The sequence below is a fragment of the Salmo salar genome, chromosome 16 (assembly GCF_965601325.2).
Source record: "Salmo salar chromosome 16, fSalSal1, whole genome shotgun sequence".
Classification (NCBI taxonomy): domain Eukaryota; kingdom Metazoa; phylum Chordata; class Actinopteri; order Salmoniformes; family Salmonidae; genus Salmo; species Salmo salar.
Genome location: NC_138306.1, coordinates 61048914 through 61064729, shown reverse-complemented (window position 1 = coordinate 61064729; position 15816 = coordinate 61048914). Strand labels below are relative to the sequence as shown.

Below are 15816 nucleotides of genomic sequence, written 5' to 3'. Positions count from 1 at the left end.
CCCAGCACCACTCCCATTCCCCAAGCGCTCTCATTTGTTGACTTCTGTAACCGTAAAAGCATTGGTTTCATGCATGTTAACATTAGAAGCCTCCTCCCTAAGTTTGTTTTATTCACTGCTTTAGCACACTCCACCAATCATGATGTCCTAGCCGTGTCTGAATACTGGCTTAGGAAGACCACCAAAAACCCTGAAATGTCCATCCCTAACTATAACATCTTCCGACAAGATAGAACTGCCAAAGGGGGCAGAGTTGCAATCTACTGCAGAGATTGCCTGCAGAGTTCTGTCATACTATCCAGGTCTGTGCCCAAACAATTCGATCTTCTACTTTTAAATATCCACCTTTCCAGAAACAAGTCTCTCACTGTTGTCGCTTGCTATAGACCCCCTTCAGCCCCCAGCTGTGCCCTGGAGACCATATGTGAATTGATTGCACCCCATCTATCTTCAGAGTTCGTACTGTTAGGTGACCTAAACTGGGATATGCTTAACACCCCGGCCGTCCTACAATCTAAGCTAGATGCCCTCAATCTTACACAAATTATCAAGGAACCTACCAGGTACAACCCCAAATCCGTAACCATGGGCACCCTCTTAGATATCATCCTGACCAACATGCCCTTTAAATACACCTCTGCTGTCTTCAACCAGGATCTCAGTGATCACTGCCTCATTGCCTGCGTGTGTGATGGGTCCGCTGTCAAACGACCACCCCTCATCACTGTCGGACGCTCCCTAAAACACTTCAGCAAGCAGGCCTTTCTAATCGACCTGGCCTGGATATCCTGGAAGGATATTGACCTCATCCCGTCAGTAGAGGATGCCTGGTTGCTCTTCAAAAGTGCTTTCCTCACCATCTTAAATAAGCAATGCCCCATTCAAAAAATGTAGAACTAAGAACAGATATACCCCTTGGTTTACCCCAGACTTGACTGCCCTTGACCAGCACAAAAACATCCTGTGGCGTTCTGCATTAGCATCGAATAACCCCTGCGATATGCAACTTTTTAGGGAAGTCAGGAACCAATATACTCAGTGAGTTAGGAAAGCAAAGGCTAGCTTTTTCAAACATAAATTTGCATCCTGTAGCACTAATTCCAAAAAGTTTTGGGACACTGTAAAGTCCATGGAGAATAAGAACACCTCCTCCCAGCTGCCCACTGCACTGAGGCTAGGAAACACTGTCACCACCGATAAATCTACGATAATTTCAATAAGCATTTTTCTACGGCTGTCCATGCTTTCCACCTGGCTACCTCTACCCCGGCCAACAGCTCAGCACCCCCTGCAGCGACTTGCCCGAGCCCCTCCCGCTTCTCCTTCACCCAAATCCAGATTGCAGATGTTCTGTAAGAGCTGCAAAATCTGGATCCCTACAAATCAGCTGGACTAGACAATCTGGACCCTCTCTAAAATGATCCACCGAAATTGTTGCAACCCCTATTACTAGCCTATTCTCAACCTCTCTTTCGCATCGTCTGAGATCCCTAAAGATTGGAAAGATGCCGCGGTCATCTCCCTCTTCAAAGGGGGAGACACTCTAAACCCAAACTGTTATAGACCTATATCCATCCTGCCCTGCCTTTCTGAAATCTTCGAAAGTCAAGTTAAACAGATCACTGAACATTTCGAATCCCACAGTACCTTCTCCACTATGCAATCTGGTTTCCGAGCTGGTCATGGGTGCACCTCAGCCACGCTCAAGGTCTTAAACAATATCATAACCGCCATCGATAAAATAGTACTGTGCAGCAGTCTTCATCAACCTGGCCAAGGCTTTCGACTCTGTTAATCACCGCATTGTTATCGGCAAACTCAATAGCCTTGGTTTCTCAAATGATTGCCTCCCCTGGTTCACCAACTACTTCTCAGATAGAGTTCAGTGTGCCAAATCGGAGTGCCTGTTGTCCGGACCTCTGGCATCTTTATGGGGATGCCACAGGGTTCAATTCTTGGGCTGACTCTTTTCTCTGTATATATCAATGATGTCGTTCTTGCTGCTGGTGATTCTCTGATCCACCTCTACGCAGACGACACCATTCTGTATACTTCTGGCCCTTCTTTGGACACTCTGCTAACTAACCTCCAGACGAGCTTCAATGCCATACAACTCTCCTTCCGTGGCCTCCAACTGCTCTTAAATGCTAGTAAAACTAAGTGCATGCTCTTCAACCGATCGTTGCCCGCACCCGCCCGACCGACTAGCATCACTACTCTGGACGGTTCTGACTTAGAATATGTGGACAACTACAAATACCTAGGTGTCTGGTTAGACTGTAAACTCTCCTTCCAGACTCACATTAAAAAATTAAATCTAGAATCGGCTTCCTATTTCACAACAAAGCCTCCTTCACTCATGCTGCCAAACATACCCCCGTAAAACGACTATCCTACCGATCCTCGACTTTGGCGATGTCATTTACAAAATAGCCCCCAACACTCTACTCAGCAAACTGGATGTAGCCTATCACAGTGCCATCCGTTTTGTCACCAAGGCCCCATATACTACCCACCACTGCGACCTGTATGCTCTCGTTGGCTGGTCCTCACTACATATTCGTCGCCAAACCCACTGGCTCCAGGTCATCTATAAGTATTTGCTAGGTAAAGCCCCGCCTTATCTCAGCTCACTGGTCACCATAGCAACATCCACCCGTAGCACGCGCTCCAGCAGGTATATCTCACTGGACATCCCCAAAGGCAACATTTCCTTTCCTTCCAGTTCTCTGCTCCTTATGACTGGAACGATTTGCAAAAATCACTGAAGCTGGAGTCTTGTATCTCCCTCACTAACTTTAAGCATCAGCTGACCACAATTACTGACCAAAAGATTCATAAGTGGAAGTGTCAAGATTGGGCAAAGAATTACCTGGACAGATTTTTCAAAGGTTTTATGGACAGATCAATTGAGAGTGACTCTTGATGGACCAGATGGATGGGTGCTGGCTGGATCAGTAATGGACACAGGGCACCACTTTGAGTCAGGTGCCAGCAAGGTGAAGGAGGGGTACTGGTATGGGCTGCTATTATTGAGGATGAGGTAGTTGGACCTTTTCGGGTTGAAGATGGACTGAAACTCAACTCCCAAACCTACTGCCAGTTTCTGGAAGATTCTTTCGTCAAACAGTGGTACAGGAAGAAGTCCTCAGCATTCTAGAAGGCCATGATCTTTATGCAGGACAATCCTCCATCACATGCATCCAAGTGCTCCACTGCTTGGCTAGCCAGCAAGGGCCTCAAAGATGCCAGAATAATGACCTGGCCCCCTTCCTCACCGTTACTTAAATCCTATTGAGAACTTGTGGGCCCTTCTCAAACGTGAGATTTACAGTGATGGAAGACAATACACCTCTTTGAACAGCATTTGGGAGGCTGTAGTTGCTGCTTCAGCGAAAATTGATCGTGAACAGATCAAGAAACTGACAGACTCCATGGATGGAAGGCTCATGGCAGTTATTGAAAATAAGGGTCACTGAATATTTTTGAAAGGCCAAAATTTGTATTTGTCATTGTGTTACTTATTTGTTACACTTACTCAAAAAAACTGACAATAAACAAGTGAGTTGGGAGAAATTATTTTTGTAATTTAGTTGCCTAATAATTCGGCACATTATATATTCCCCTGAGACAGACAAAACTCACTTTTCCATTGTTAAACATTCAGGTTTGGGGTTTAATAACATTTTGGATTGACTGAGAGCATTGTATTTGTTCAACAATAAAATGAATCCTGAGGAATCCAATTTGCCTAATAATTGTGCACTCGGTGTATATAAATTAGCAAATATTCCAACGTTTCTTTTTCTTTGTCATTATGGGGTATTGTGTGTAGATTGATGAGGGGAAACATTTTTTTTAATCCATTTTAGAATAAGGCTGTAACCTAACAATTATGTGGAAAAAGTCAAGGGGTCTGAATACTTCAGGCACTGTATTAATGTAACAAAAATATAAACGGAGTGTACAAAACATTAGGAACACCTGCTCTTCCCATGACTTAAAAAACCCTTATTGATGTCACATTCACCTCAATGTAGTTGAAGGGGAGGAGACAAGGCTTAAAAATCCTTCTTTAACCTGAGACAATTGAGACATGGATTGTGTGCCATTCAGAGGGTGAATGGGCAAGACTAAATATTTAAGTGCCTTTGAACGAGGTTTGGCAGTAGGTAACAGGTTCACCAGTTTGAGTGTGTCAAGAACTGCAACGCTGCTGGGTTTTTCACACTCAACAATCTCCTGTGTGTATCAACAATGGTCCAATGGACATCCAGCCAACTTGACAACTATGCAAAGCATTGTAGTCAACATGGACATGCATCCCTGTGGAACGCTGGACACCCCGTAGACTCCATGTTCTGATGAATTGAGGCTGTTCTGACGGCAAAAGGGGGTGCAACTCAATATTAGGAAGGTGTTCCTAATGTTTTGTACACAAATACATATATATATACACACACACACACATGAGTCTATACATATGTATGTATGTATGTATGTATGTATGTATGTATGTATATATATACACACACATACATACACATATATACACACATACATACACATATATATATATACACACATACATACATACATACATAACACACACACATACATATCATATATATATTATATATAGTACTACAGACTGTACTACAGTAGTACTGTATTCTGCTGAACCAGAGGAAATGTGGACTAGGCTACTATTTATTAGATTTATAGTAGAGGAATAATATTTATTAATAAGCAAGACTTAATAGAGTCCCACAGTGGCAGTGTCATAATACCGATAAATCATAGTGGTCAAACAGGGAAATGGTTCCAATCGTTTTTCCACCATACATTTTCCCCATAGGGGATTTTAGAAACCCTTAAAACAAGGGCTGTGTTTCGTGTAGGCTTACCATGGCGTGACGTTTTGATAACCGTGTAAATCTCTCTAGGACAGGGTGACTTATCAATATATTCACATTTATTTACTCTCATATTAGAAAATGCTAATCAGCATCAAAGTAGACGTCATGCAAAACTACAAATCCCTGCAGGTCTCCTCTAGCTGACACCTAACAGGTATTGATCCTGCAGGTCTCCTCTAGCTGATACCTAACAGGTATTGATCCTACAGGTCTCCTCTAGCTGATACCTAACAGGTATTGATCCTGCAGGTCTCCTCTAGCTGACACCTAACAGGTATTGATCCTGCAGGTCTCCTCTAGCTGATGTCTAACAGGTATTGATCCTACAGGTCTCCTCTAGCTGACACCTAACAGGTATTGATCCTGCAGGTCTCCTCTAGCTGATATCTAACAGGTATTGATCCTGCAGGTCTCCTCTAGCTGATACCTAACAGGTATTGATCCTACAGGTCTCCTCTAGCTGATATCTAACAGGTATTGATCCTGCAGGTCTCCTCTAGCTGATATCTAACAGGTATTGATCCTGCAGGTCTCCTCTAGCTGATATCTAACAGGTATTGATCCTACAGGTCTCCTCTAGCTGATATCTAACAGGTATTGATCCTGCAGGTCTCCTCTAGCTGATACCTAACAGGTATTGATCCTGCAGGTCTCCTCTAGCTGATACCTAACAGGTATTGATCCTGCAGGTCTCCTCTAGCTGATATCTAACAGGTATTGATCCTACAGGTCTCCTCTAGCTGATACCTAACAGGTATTGATCCTGCAGGTCTCCTCTAGCTGATATCTAACAGGTATTGATCCTACAGGTCTCCTCTAGCTGATACCTAACAGGTATTGATCCTGCAGGTCTCCTCTAGCTGATATCTAACAGGTATTGATCCTACAGGTCTCCTCTAGCTGATATCTAACAGGTATTGATCCTGCAGGTCTCCTCTAGCTGACACCTAACAGGTATTGATCCTGCAGGTCTCCTCTAGCTGATATCTAACAGGTATTGATCCTGCAGGTCTCCTCTAGCTGATATCTAACAGGTATTGATCCTACAGGTCTCCTCTAGCTGATACCTAACAGGTATTGTGTCAATGTAAAACTTGCACAAGACAGTTCAAGTTTAGCTAATGTATTCATTACTACATTTAGCTAACATTAAATAGTTAATCCAGAGATTCTTTGCCTCGATTCGGTTGTCTCGTCCAGATTCGGTTGTCTCGTCCAGATCATCAAGGCATTTGTTGTTCTTTACGATAGCCACATTAGCAGCTATTGTAATTAGCATTTCATTTTTGGGGGGTAAATCCAGGCAAATATATTGATAAAAGTCACCTTGTCCTAAAGAGATTTACACGGTTATCAAAACGACACGCCAGTATAGCCTACAACCAGTGGAGGCTCCTCAGAGGAGGACTATCCTCCTCAGTGAATTATATAAAAAATTGTAAAACATAGAAAAAGTTATCCTTTTTAGATAAAACTATACTAAATATATTCACATCAAGAGAAATAACTGATTAAAACACTTTTGCAAAGGTCTACAGTAGCCTCAACAGCACTCTGTATGGTAGCACCATGGTGTAGCCGGAGGACAGCTAGCTTCCATCCTCCTCTGGGTACATTGACTTCAATACAAAACCTAGGAGGCTCATGGTTCTCACCCCCTTCCATAGACTTACACAGTTATGACAACTTCCGAAGAACATCCTTCAACCTATCAGAGCTCATGCAGCATGAACTGACACGTTGTCCACCCAATCAAAGGATCAGAGAATTAATCTAGTACTGAAAGCATAAGCTACAGCTAGTTAGCGCTGCAGTGCATAAAATGTGGTGAGTAGTTGACTCTGAGAGAAAGACAATAGTTGAACAGTTTTCAACAAATACATTTGTTCTTAGTTTCACTTAGCTAGTAAATGTAGCTGGCTAGTTTAGTTACTCAAACACCCGGCTCAAACAGAGGGATGCTATATTGGCTAGCTGGCTATGATTATCCAACACAACACTGGAACTCAAGTCAAGGTAAGCTTTTGGTATTATTAATTTATTACCACCGGGGACGCAGGTCTAACTGCTTACTGACTAAACACTGTACCGTTACTGCATGATTGTAGTGGGTTTACTAACACATTAGTTCTATTTGCTATGTTGACTAGGACGTTACTTTAGCTAATATGGGGACAACGATGCAGGCTGTGTGTAGCGGTTATGATATGGTTTGGCTTGGAAAGGTTTTTTCACTTGGTCACACAGCTGATGTGTTGTTCATTTGAAGTCCACAAGCGAAGGGAAAAGGTGAGAGGAGGAGAGTGCATAGAGGTCGAGAAGGAATACAACGTGGCTGCTATGAAAGTGAACTGTGTTTATGCGTGATCAGGGGTGTATTCATTCTGCCGATTCTGTTGAAAAACGTTTCTTAGAAACGGAAGCAAACAAAACGGGGATAAAATACATTAATGTGTCCAATAGAAACTCTTGTTTGCAATTGTTGGGCTAATGATGACACCCTACATCAGCTAGATGCAGGCAGGAGTGTGCAAGGCGGTGTTGAATGTCACTGTCTGTCCATGTGTCACTGTCATCTCAAATGTCTCTCTCGGCCTGTGTGCACCTACGTTGAAAACTTTAATTCATAGGCTAGGTTGTAGCAACCTCATAATGGGAATAGGGAACATTAGAGTATCATGTAGTAGCCTAAACCTATCACTGTTACATTGAACTGGGTGAAGGACAGTATCCTAAACCCATCACTGTTACATTGAACTGGGTGAAGGACAGTATCCTAAACCCATCACTGTTACATTGAACTGGGTGAAGGACAGTAACCTAAACCCATCACTGTTACATTGAACTGGGTGAATATGAATGACAGTCATCCAACATGCTGTAATAGAAATAAGGCCACGAAACACAGCCCTTATTTTACATGTTTCTATGGGAAAAATGAATGGAACCATTTACCTGTTTGACAGCCAGGCTTTATGGGTATTATGACTCATACTGTGTTACTCTAAGGTATTTCACAACTTTTACACCATTAGTGAAAAGTGAATATATTATACTGTAAATCTCATTATATCGATATATTCTATACATGTGGCATTTTCCAGCAATATCATAAAAGGGTTAAGGTTAAGGGCTACGGTTAAGGGTTACAATGGAAGATACCCATGTCTTTCCTGTAGCGCTACAACACAAGGTTGCCTTGATATAAAAACAGCCTTCACATAGCACAGTACATATTCCTGTTAACTTTCCTAACAGTTTAAAAAGCATTTCTTTTTTCAATAGAACATGGCTACAGAAGTTTCTCTCTCTCTCTCATTTCTGTTCTTAAGTCTCTCTGTTTTCCTTCAATACCAAAAGCTAAAAACAGAAATACATACTGTATTATAAATAGTTAGACACAGTTAAAATGTTCTAAGTCAGTCTGGTTGTTCTCTACTATCTATTCTAAAACCTTAAGATGTTCCTCTGTTTTACATTTCTGAAAGGTGGAAGGTGCTGTATGTTAGGAGTGGCTCCTGTCTGAGTTCTCCGTCTCGCCCTCTGAGATGGCCTGCATGGGGGCTGGGTACTGCCTGCTGCGGACGCTGTAGCGGCTGCTGGTGGGTGGAGGAGGGATGCGGGATCGGTTCTGTCTGGGACAGGCTGCAGTGGACAGGCCTTTAGGAGAGAAGCCCTCTGTGAAGGGGCTGGGGAGCTTCTCCGTGCCTGGCGGGTGCGAGAGGGGCTTCTCAGCAAGGGGGTCTCCAGGGGCATTGGGGCCGATGGGGCTCTTCAAGATCTCTGTGGCTGACATGCGATAGCTGGAATCTGACCGGCTGCCTTTCTTCAGGAGTAAAAGTTTAAACTCCTCGTGGGAGGTGCTGGACTTCTTCAGGCTGCGGTAGATGGGTCCCGGGGCCTTCTGGGGGCCAGTGGGGGTGGTTGGGGTGCTGGGGTTCACCGGAGAAGTCACAGTGTTGCCAGGTGGGGTGACTGGGGTACAAGGTGAGGTGCTCCCAGATGCAGCACACAGACGGCTCCGGGCACTTAACTCTCCAGAGTCCTTCCTACCTAGAACTTTCCTCCTGGATCTATGAAGGACAGTGGAACAGTGGTTAGGACTGGGTGTAACAGACCAGTGGTTAGGGTTATGGATAACAGAATAGGGGTTATGGATAACAGAACAGGGGTTATGGATAACAGAACAGGGGTTGGGGTTATGGATAACAGAACAGGGGTTATGGATAACAGAACAGGTGTTATGGATAACAGAACAGGTGTTATGGATAACAGAACAGGTGTTATGGATAACAGAACAGGTGTTATGGATAACAGAACAGGGGTTATGGATAACAGAACAGGGGTTGGGGTTATGGATAACAGAACAGGGGTTATGGATAACAGAACAGGGGTTATGGATAACAGAACAGGGGTTATGGATAACAGAACAGGGGTTATGGATAACAGAACAGGGGTTATGGATAACAGAACAGGGGTTATGGATAACAGAACAGGGGTTGTGGATAACAGAACAGGGGTTATGGATAACAGAACAGGGGTTATGGATAACAGAACAGGGGTTAGGGATAACAGAACAGGGGTTAGGGATAACAGAACAGGGGTTATGGATAACAGAACAGGGGTTATGGATAACAGAACAGGGGTTATGGATAACAGAACAGGGGTTATGGATAACAGAACATGGGTTATGGATAACAGAACAGGGGTTATGGATAACAGAACAGGGGTTATGGATAACAGAACAGGGGTTGTGGATAACAGAACAGGGGTTATGGATAACAGAACAGGGGTTAGGGTTATGGATAACAGAACAGGGGTTATGGTTATGGATAACAGAACAGGGGTTATGGATAACAGAACAGGGGTTAGGGTTATGGATAACAGAACAGGGGTTATGGATAACAGAACAGGGGTTAGGGTTAACAGGGGTTAGGGTTAACAGGGGTAAGGGTTATGAATAACAGAACCGGGGTTGGGGATAACAGAACAGGGGTTGGGGTTATGGATAACAGAACAGGGGTTATGGATAACAGAACAGGGGTTAGGGTTATGGTTAACAGAACAGGGGTTAGGGTTAACAGGGGTTATGGTTAACAGGGGTAAGGGTTATGAATAACAGAACAGGGGTTAGGGTTAACAGGCGTTATGGTTATGGTTAATAGGGTTAACAGGGTTAACAGGGGTTAGGGTTAACAGGGTTAACAGGGGTTAGGGTTAACAGGGGTTAGGGTTATGAATAACAGAACAGGGGTTAGGGTTAACAGGGTTAACAGGGTTACATTTGTAAAAGTTAGAGCACCTATGCTTCTTTCTTGCAAAACAAGGTTATTAGCTTAGTGACAAATCAAACTATCACCAGAAACCCACCTGTGTATCATGGCAAACAGCTCCTCTGTAGTGCAAGCCTTGGTGGGCGACAGGAAGACGTCACCCTCAGCCTTGGTGGGCGACAGGAAGACGTCACCCTCAGCCTTGGTCTCCTCACTCAGAGGAAACACAGAGTTGTCACTGGGTCTGGAATCTGGAAAAACAGGGTTGGGCTGGATTAATGACAAGACAAAGCTTGTTTGGTTTAAAGGCACCTCACAATCCTTAATTAAAGCTAGCGTCTAGACTATTTTAAAAAGATTTCCTGTCTTCTAGTCAATGACAACAACAGTTGAACGGCTGTCTGACGTTTCATCTTTACTGCAGTAGCCCTGCTCTGAGTCTGGGGTAGACTGGGGTAGTCTCTGAGTCTGGGGTAGACTGGGGTAGTCTCTGAGTCTGGGGTAGACTGGGGTAGTCTCTGAGTCTGGGGTAGACTGGGGTAGTCTCTGAGTCTGGGGTAGACTGGGGTAGTCTCTGAGTCTGGGTTAGACTGGGGTAGTCTCTGAGTCTGGGTTAGACTGGGGTAGTCTCTGAGTCTGGGGTAGACTGGGGTAGTCTCTGAGTCTGGGGTGTTAGGGATAGACTGGGGTAGTCTGGGGTAGTCTCTGAGTCTGGGGTGTTTGGGGTAGACTGGGGTAGTCTGGGGTAGTCTCTGAGTCTGGGTTAGACTGGGGTAGTCTCTGAGTCTGGGGTAGACTGGGGTAGTCTCAGTCTGGGGTGTTTGGGGTAGACTGGGGTAGACTGGGGTAGTCTCTGAGTCTGGGTTAGACTGGGGTAGTCTCTGTGTTTGGGGTGTCTGGGGTAGACTGGGTTAGTCTCTGAGACTGGGGTAGTGTGTTTCTGGGGCAGTGTGTGTTTCTGGGGTAGTGTCTGGGGTAGTGTGTTTCTGGGGTGACCCTGGTGTGGAGGTGGACCCTTCCTCTACTCCTCCCTGCTGCTATCCTGAGAGACACTAATTGGTTGGAACTCCTGAAGACTTACACTCCTCTTCTCTGCCAGCCACATCGCTGATTGGATAAGCTTGCAATGTTTCAGACTGATCACTTTTAACAGGCACTTTGTCTAGACTCTCTGATGTTGTGGCTAAGCTGTACTGACCAGGAAACATTGAAAGGTCTTCAGGCCTCTGTAGTTCAGATGGCTCAGGTGGTAGCGGTCGGGACTGTTCTGCCTCCAGACTGCTGCTACTCCCAGAGAATAGAGCTTTCTGTTCCTCTACCTCCTGACCTGGGGTCACCCTTGTGGCCTCAGTCCCCGTCTGGCAGACCTCCTGGTCTAGCAGGGACTGCTGGTCTGTAAGCGGCTGGTGTTGGTCCAGGAGAGGCTGGTGTTGGTCTCTGATGGTATGGTCCTCTTCTGGTAGTCTCTCCTGGTCCGGTAGTCTCTCCTGGTCCGGTAGTCTCTCCTGGTCCGGTAGTCTCTCCTGATCTGCCAGTGTTTGGTCTACAGGCTGTCTGAAGGTGGTGGTACTCCACTGGGCTTCAGCAGGGTGTCTGTCCTGCCTGTACCTCACGCTACTGTGACCTGCCTGGTCCCTACCGACAGGGCCTTCACTGGGGGCCAACAGTGACTCACAGTACTGTTGAGAGGGGGGAACCTGGGAGTTGTAGGCTGGAGGCTTCATGGTTGTAGACTCAGGGGACCTGCTGCTGGAAGGGAGGCTGATGTTCACAGTGGGACACTTGGGTCTGGTGGCAACATCTGGGCCGGGCCGGTCAGGGCTCCCCTCTCCTTGCTTCCCCACAGATCTCAGCTGGACTGAGTGCAGCACGGTGGGGGTGATGGTCATGGGAAGACTGCTGGAGGTCTCGGTTGCCGCTCTGGCCTCAGCGCTGGCCGATGCTGCTGCCGTCTGCTTGCTTTGCTGCAGGAGGTAGAGCTGGTTCCTGTGGCCTGGGGGCTTGGTAGAGACTGGAGGAGGGCTGGTAGGGTTAGGGCTGTGAAGGGCGTGGAGGTCCTGGTGGCTGGGGGGGATGACTGGCAGCTCCACATCTCTGGTGGAGTTGACGGACAGAGATGATTTCCTCTCTGGAATCTTGGGCTTCCTCTTCTGATTGGTGGGTGACAGGGGACTGGGGAAGAAGGCGCAGGGAAAGGAAGAGGTGGGGGTCTCGGATTGACTGGAGTAGCCACTAGATGGTGACACTAAGCCGACCAGCCTCTCTGGAGAGGACATCTTGAAGTCCCCTTCTACTGAGGGCAGGGAGGACATCTTGAAGTCTTCTACTGATGGCAGTGAGGGGGTGGAGCCTGACTGGGAGGTCTGGGACTCTGAACTCTCCTGAGACTTTATGCATTCTATAACAGTAGTACCGGTAGCAGTGGAGGAGTTAGACAGAGAGCGATAGGGGTCAGTGTTCGACTTCAAGTCATTCACAAGCCAGAGATCTGCATAGTCTGACTGGACAGCTCCCTCATCTTTATAGGAGCCTCTGTCAGAGGAACCAAACAGGCCGGAGCCCGGCATCTCCTCGGTGTTCTCCATCCGCCAGGTCTCGAGGGCCGCTAGGGGCTCCAGAGGGTCTTGCCCCAGGCCCCCCTCCCCTCCCAGGTGGCCCAGAGCAGGGTCGGGGTCAGGGAGGTTAGGGTGGCCCAGGGAGCCCTCTAGGTCCAGCTGTAACCTCCTCTCTCTGGAACACGACTTTCTTTGCTGCCCGCTGCGGTTCTTTGGTTCGGTGTCGTCAGGAGAATTCCCCCCCCCGCTGATCTTCCTTAGTGAGGAGCTGCGTCTGGGGGCAGAGGGCTTGGCCTTAGGTTTCCTCAATGTCAGACAGCGTCTCCCCAGAGTCATGTGCTCCTGTCCACAGTCAGAGTAGTTATACATGAAGCTCTTGCTCTCTTTCAGACCACAGTCAAAGTGCATGGAGGTGTAGTATCCTTCATTGTCTATGGAGTAGTATGATACAGTGTCAGCCTTCTCAGAAGGAGGCTTGTCTGTAGTGAAGCTCTCACAGGTAGCCATGCTGGTAAAGCTGGGGTACCCCAGACTCCCCTCCCCCTCTCTGGAGCGCTCAGGGCTGAAGTCATGGAGCCTGGAATCAGGGTGGGTGTAACTCCACTCCCCATCACTAGCCGTGCTGACCCCTAAATCGTCCAGCTGCCGGTCGGTCTGGTATGGGTCCAGGATGAGGATGGGGGCAGGGTCATCTGTAGCGTGGGGGCCGGTGTTCAGCGACAGCTCCGAGTCACAGTGTGAGGAGCCAGTGAGCTGGGGGGAGGCAGCCGGGGGGAGGGTTTCAGAGGTGTGGGAAGGGCACGTTGAGCTGCTGCCGCTCCAGTTCCCACTAGAAGATTGGTGGTCATCTTTATGGTCCATCTGACACCCAACAACCCGCCTGGTGGATGTGGAGTGGAGCGGACTGGAGAAAGTATCTGAGCTGGAGGACATCTCACAGCTCCCCATGTCAACCTTCCGGGGGAGGCGGGATTGGCTCCTCTCAAGCCAGGGGCTGCCAGTGCGCTGCTGGTACTTCAGGCTGGCCAGAGGGTGGTCCGGCTGGGACTGGTCATCTGCACTTTCCTCCCCCTTCTCCTTTGGCTCCCCCAACCCAGACAGGAAGTCATCAGTCTCAGAGGGAGACAGCTCCTCTTCCTCCTCCTCACTGTGGTGGTGAACCTCAATCAGTCTCCTCCCCTCCCTTGGCTGGCTGCATGAATGCAGGCGTACCCCCAGCGAAGAGGAGAACATGGCGTTGTTGCGCTCCGAAGTGTTCAGTAGAGAGGAGATGTTCCCAGTGGAGAGGGACAGCGGGACAGGGGTGGAGCTGACCCCCTGCTGACCACGCTGGTACTGGACCCTCCAGTGGGACGGCGCGCAGACCAGGAAGTCTTCAGTCTGGCAGCCAGAGTCCTTCTTGGCGTTCAGACGACTGCACAGGTCCTCGCTACAGAGCGCAGCGTTGCATCGGACAACCACTGTCCGCTCTCTGGCACCCGGAGACTCATCAGAATCTGGAGGAGGAGAGGGTCAGAGTTAGACACAGGAGGAGGGGTCAGGGTCCGACGCAGGAGACGACGACACCGGGTCAGAGACAGACGCAGGAGGAGACACCGGGTCAGAGACAGACGCAGGAAGAGACACCGGGTCAGAGTTATACAGTGAGGGGAAAAAAGTATTTGATCCCCTGCTGATTTTGTACGATTGCCCACTGACAAAGAAATGATCAGTCTATAATTTTAATGGTAGGTTTATTTCAACAGTGAGAGACAGAATAACAAAATAATCAAGAAAAACGCATGTCAAAAATGTTATAAATTGATTTGCATTTTAATGAGGGAAATAAGTATTTGACCCCCTCGCAATCAGAAAGATTTCTGGCTCCCAGGTGTCTTTTATACAGGTAACGAGCTGAGATTAGGAGCACACTCTTAAAGGGAGTGCTCCTAATCTCAGTTTGTTACCTGTATAAAAGACACCTGTCCACAGAAGCAATCAATCAATCAGATTCCAAACTAATTTACGCCACCATGGCCAAGACCAAAGAGCTCTCCAAGGATGTCAGGGACAAGATTGTAGACCTACACAAAGCTGGAATGGGCTACAAGACCATCGCCAAGCTGCTTGGTGAGAATTTGACAACAGTTGGTGGGATTATTCGCAAATGGAAGAAACACAAAAGAACTGTCAGTCTCCCTCGGCCTGGGGCTCCATGCAAGATCTCACCTCGTGGAGTTGTATTGATCATGAGAACGGTGAGAAATCAGCCCAGAACTACACGGGAGGATCTTGTCAATGATCTCAAGACAGCTGGGACCATAGTCACCAAGAAAACAATTGGTAACACACTGCGCCGTGAAGGACTGAAATCCTGCAGCGCCCGCAAGGTCCCCCTGCTCAAGAAAGCACATATACATGACCGTCTGAAGTTTGCCAATGAACATCTGAATGATTCAGAGGACAACTGGGTGAAAGTGTTGTGGTCAGATGAGACCAAAATTGAGCTCTTTGGCATCAACTTAACTCGCCGTGTTTGGAGGAGGAGGAATGCTGCCTATGACCCCAAGAACACCATCCCCACCGTCAAACATGGAGGTGGAAACATTATGCTTTGGGGGTGTTTTTCTGCTAAGGGGACAGGACAACTTCACCGCATCAAAGGGACAATGGACGGGGCCATGTACCATCAAATCTTGGGTGAGAACCTCCTTCCCTCAGCCAGGGCATTGAAAATGGGTCGTGGATGGGTATTCCAGCATGACAATGACCTAAAACACACGGCCAATACAACAAAGGAGTGGCTCAAGAAGAAGCACATTAAGGTCCTGGAGTGGCCTAGTGTAACGATCGTCGTCGGGTGACGAGGAAGGGGACCAAAACGCAGCTGGAAGCGAACACATGTTTATTCTTTGCACTGAAATAAACACGTACACAAAATCAAGAAAATGCCGATACGTTACTTGCTCAAACACAAAGAGACAACACCCCACCAACAGCGTGGGGGAAAAGGAACTTAAATGTGATCCCAATCAGAGACAACTAGCGACAGCTGTCTCTGATTGGGAATCGACAGAACCCAACATAGAA

At 47.2% G+C, this 15816-nt stretch overlaps 1 protein-coding gene across 6 annotated transcripts in view; it reads right to left on the bottom strand.

Annotated features, from left to right (window-relative positions):
• Window positions 1-3915: 3915 nt before the first annotated feature.
• The window catches only part of LOC106574160 (actin remodeling regulator NHS), a 110277-nt gene continuing 98376 nt past the window's right edge, over window positions 3916-15816 (bottom strand). For 3 of the 6 annotated variants that reach the window (XM_045697530.2, XM_045697531.2, XM_045697532.2), the window contains 3 exons: window positions 11274-14243; window positions 10290-10443; window positions 3916-8992 (listed from right to left, as the gene is read on the bottom strand). In XM_045697530.2, coding sequence (XP_045553486.2) covers window positions 8425-8992; window positions 10290-10443; window positions 11274-14243 — 3692 coding nt within the window. In that variant the 3' untranslated portion in view covers window positions 3916-8424. The remainder of the gene's footprint in view (window positions 8993-10289; window positions 10444-11273; window positions 14244-15816) is intronic. The other 3 variants (XM_045697533.2, XM_045697534.2, XR_006759792.2) reach the window with 3 other exon arrangements.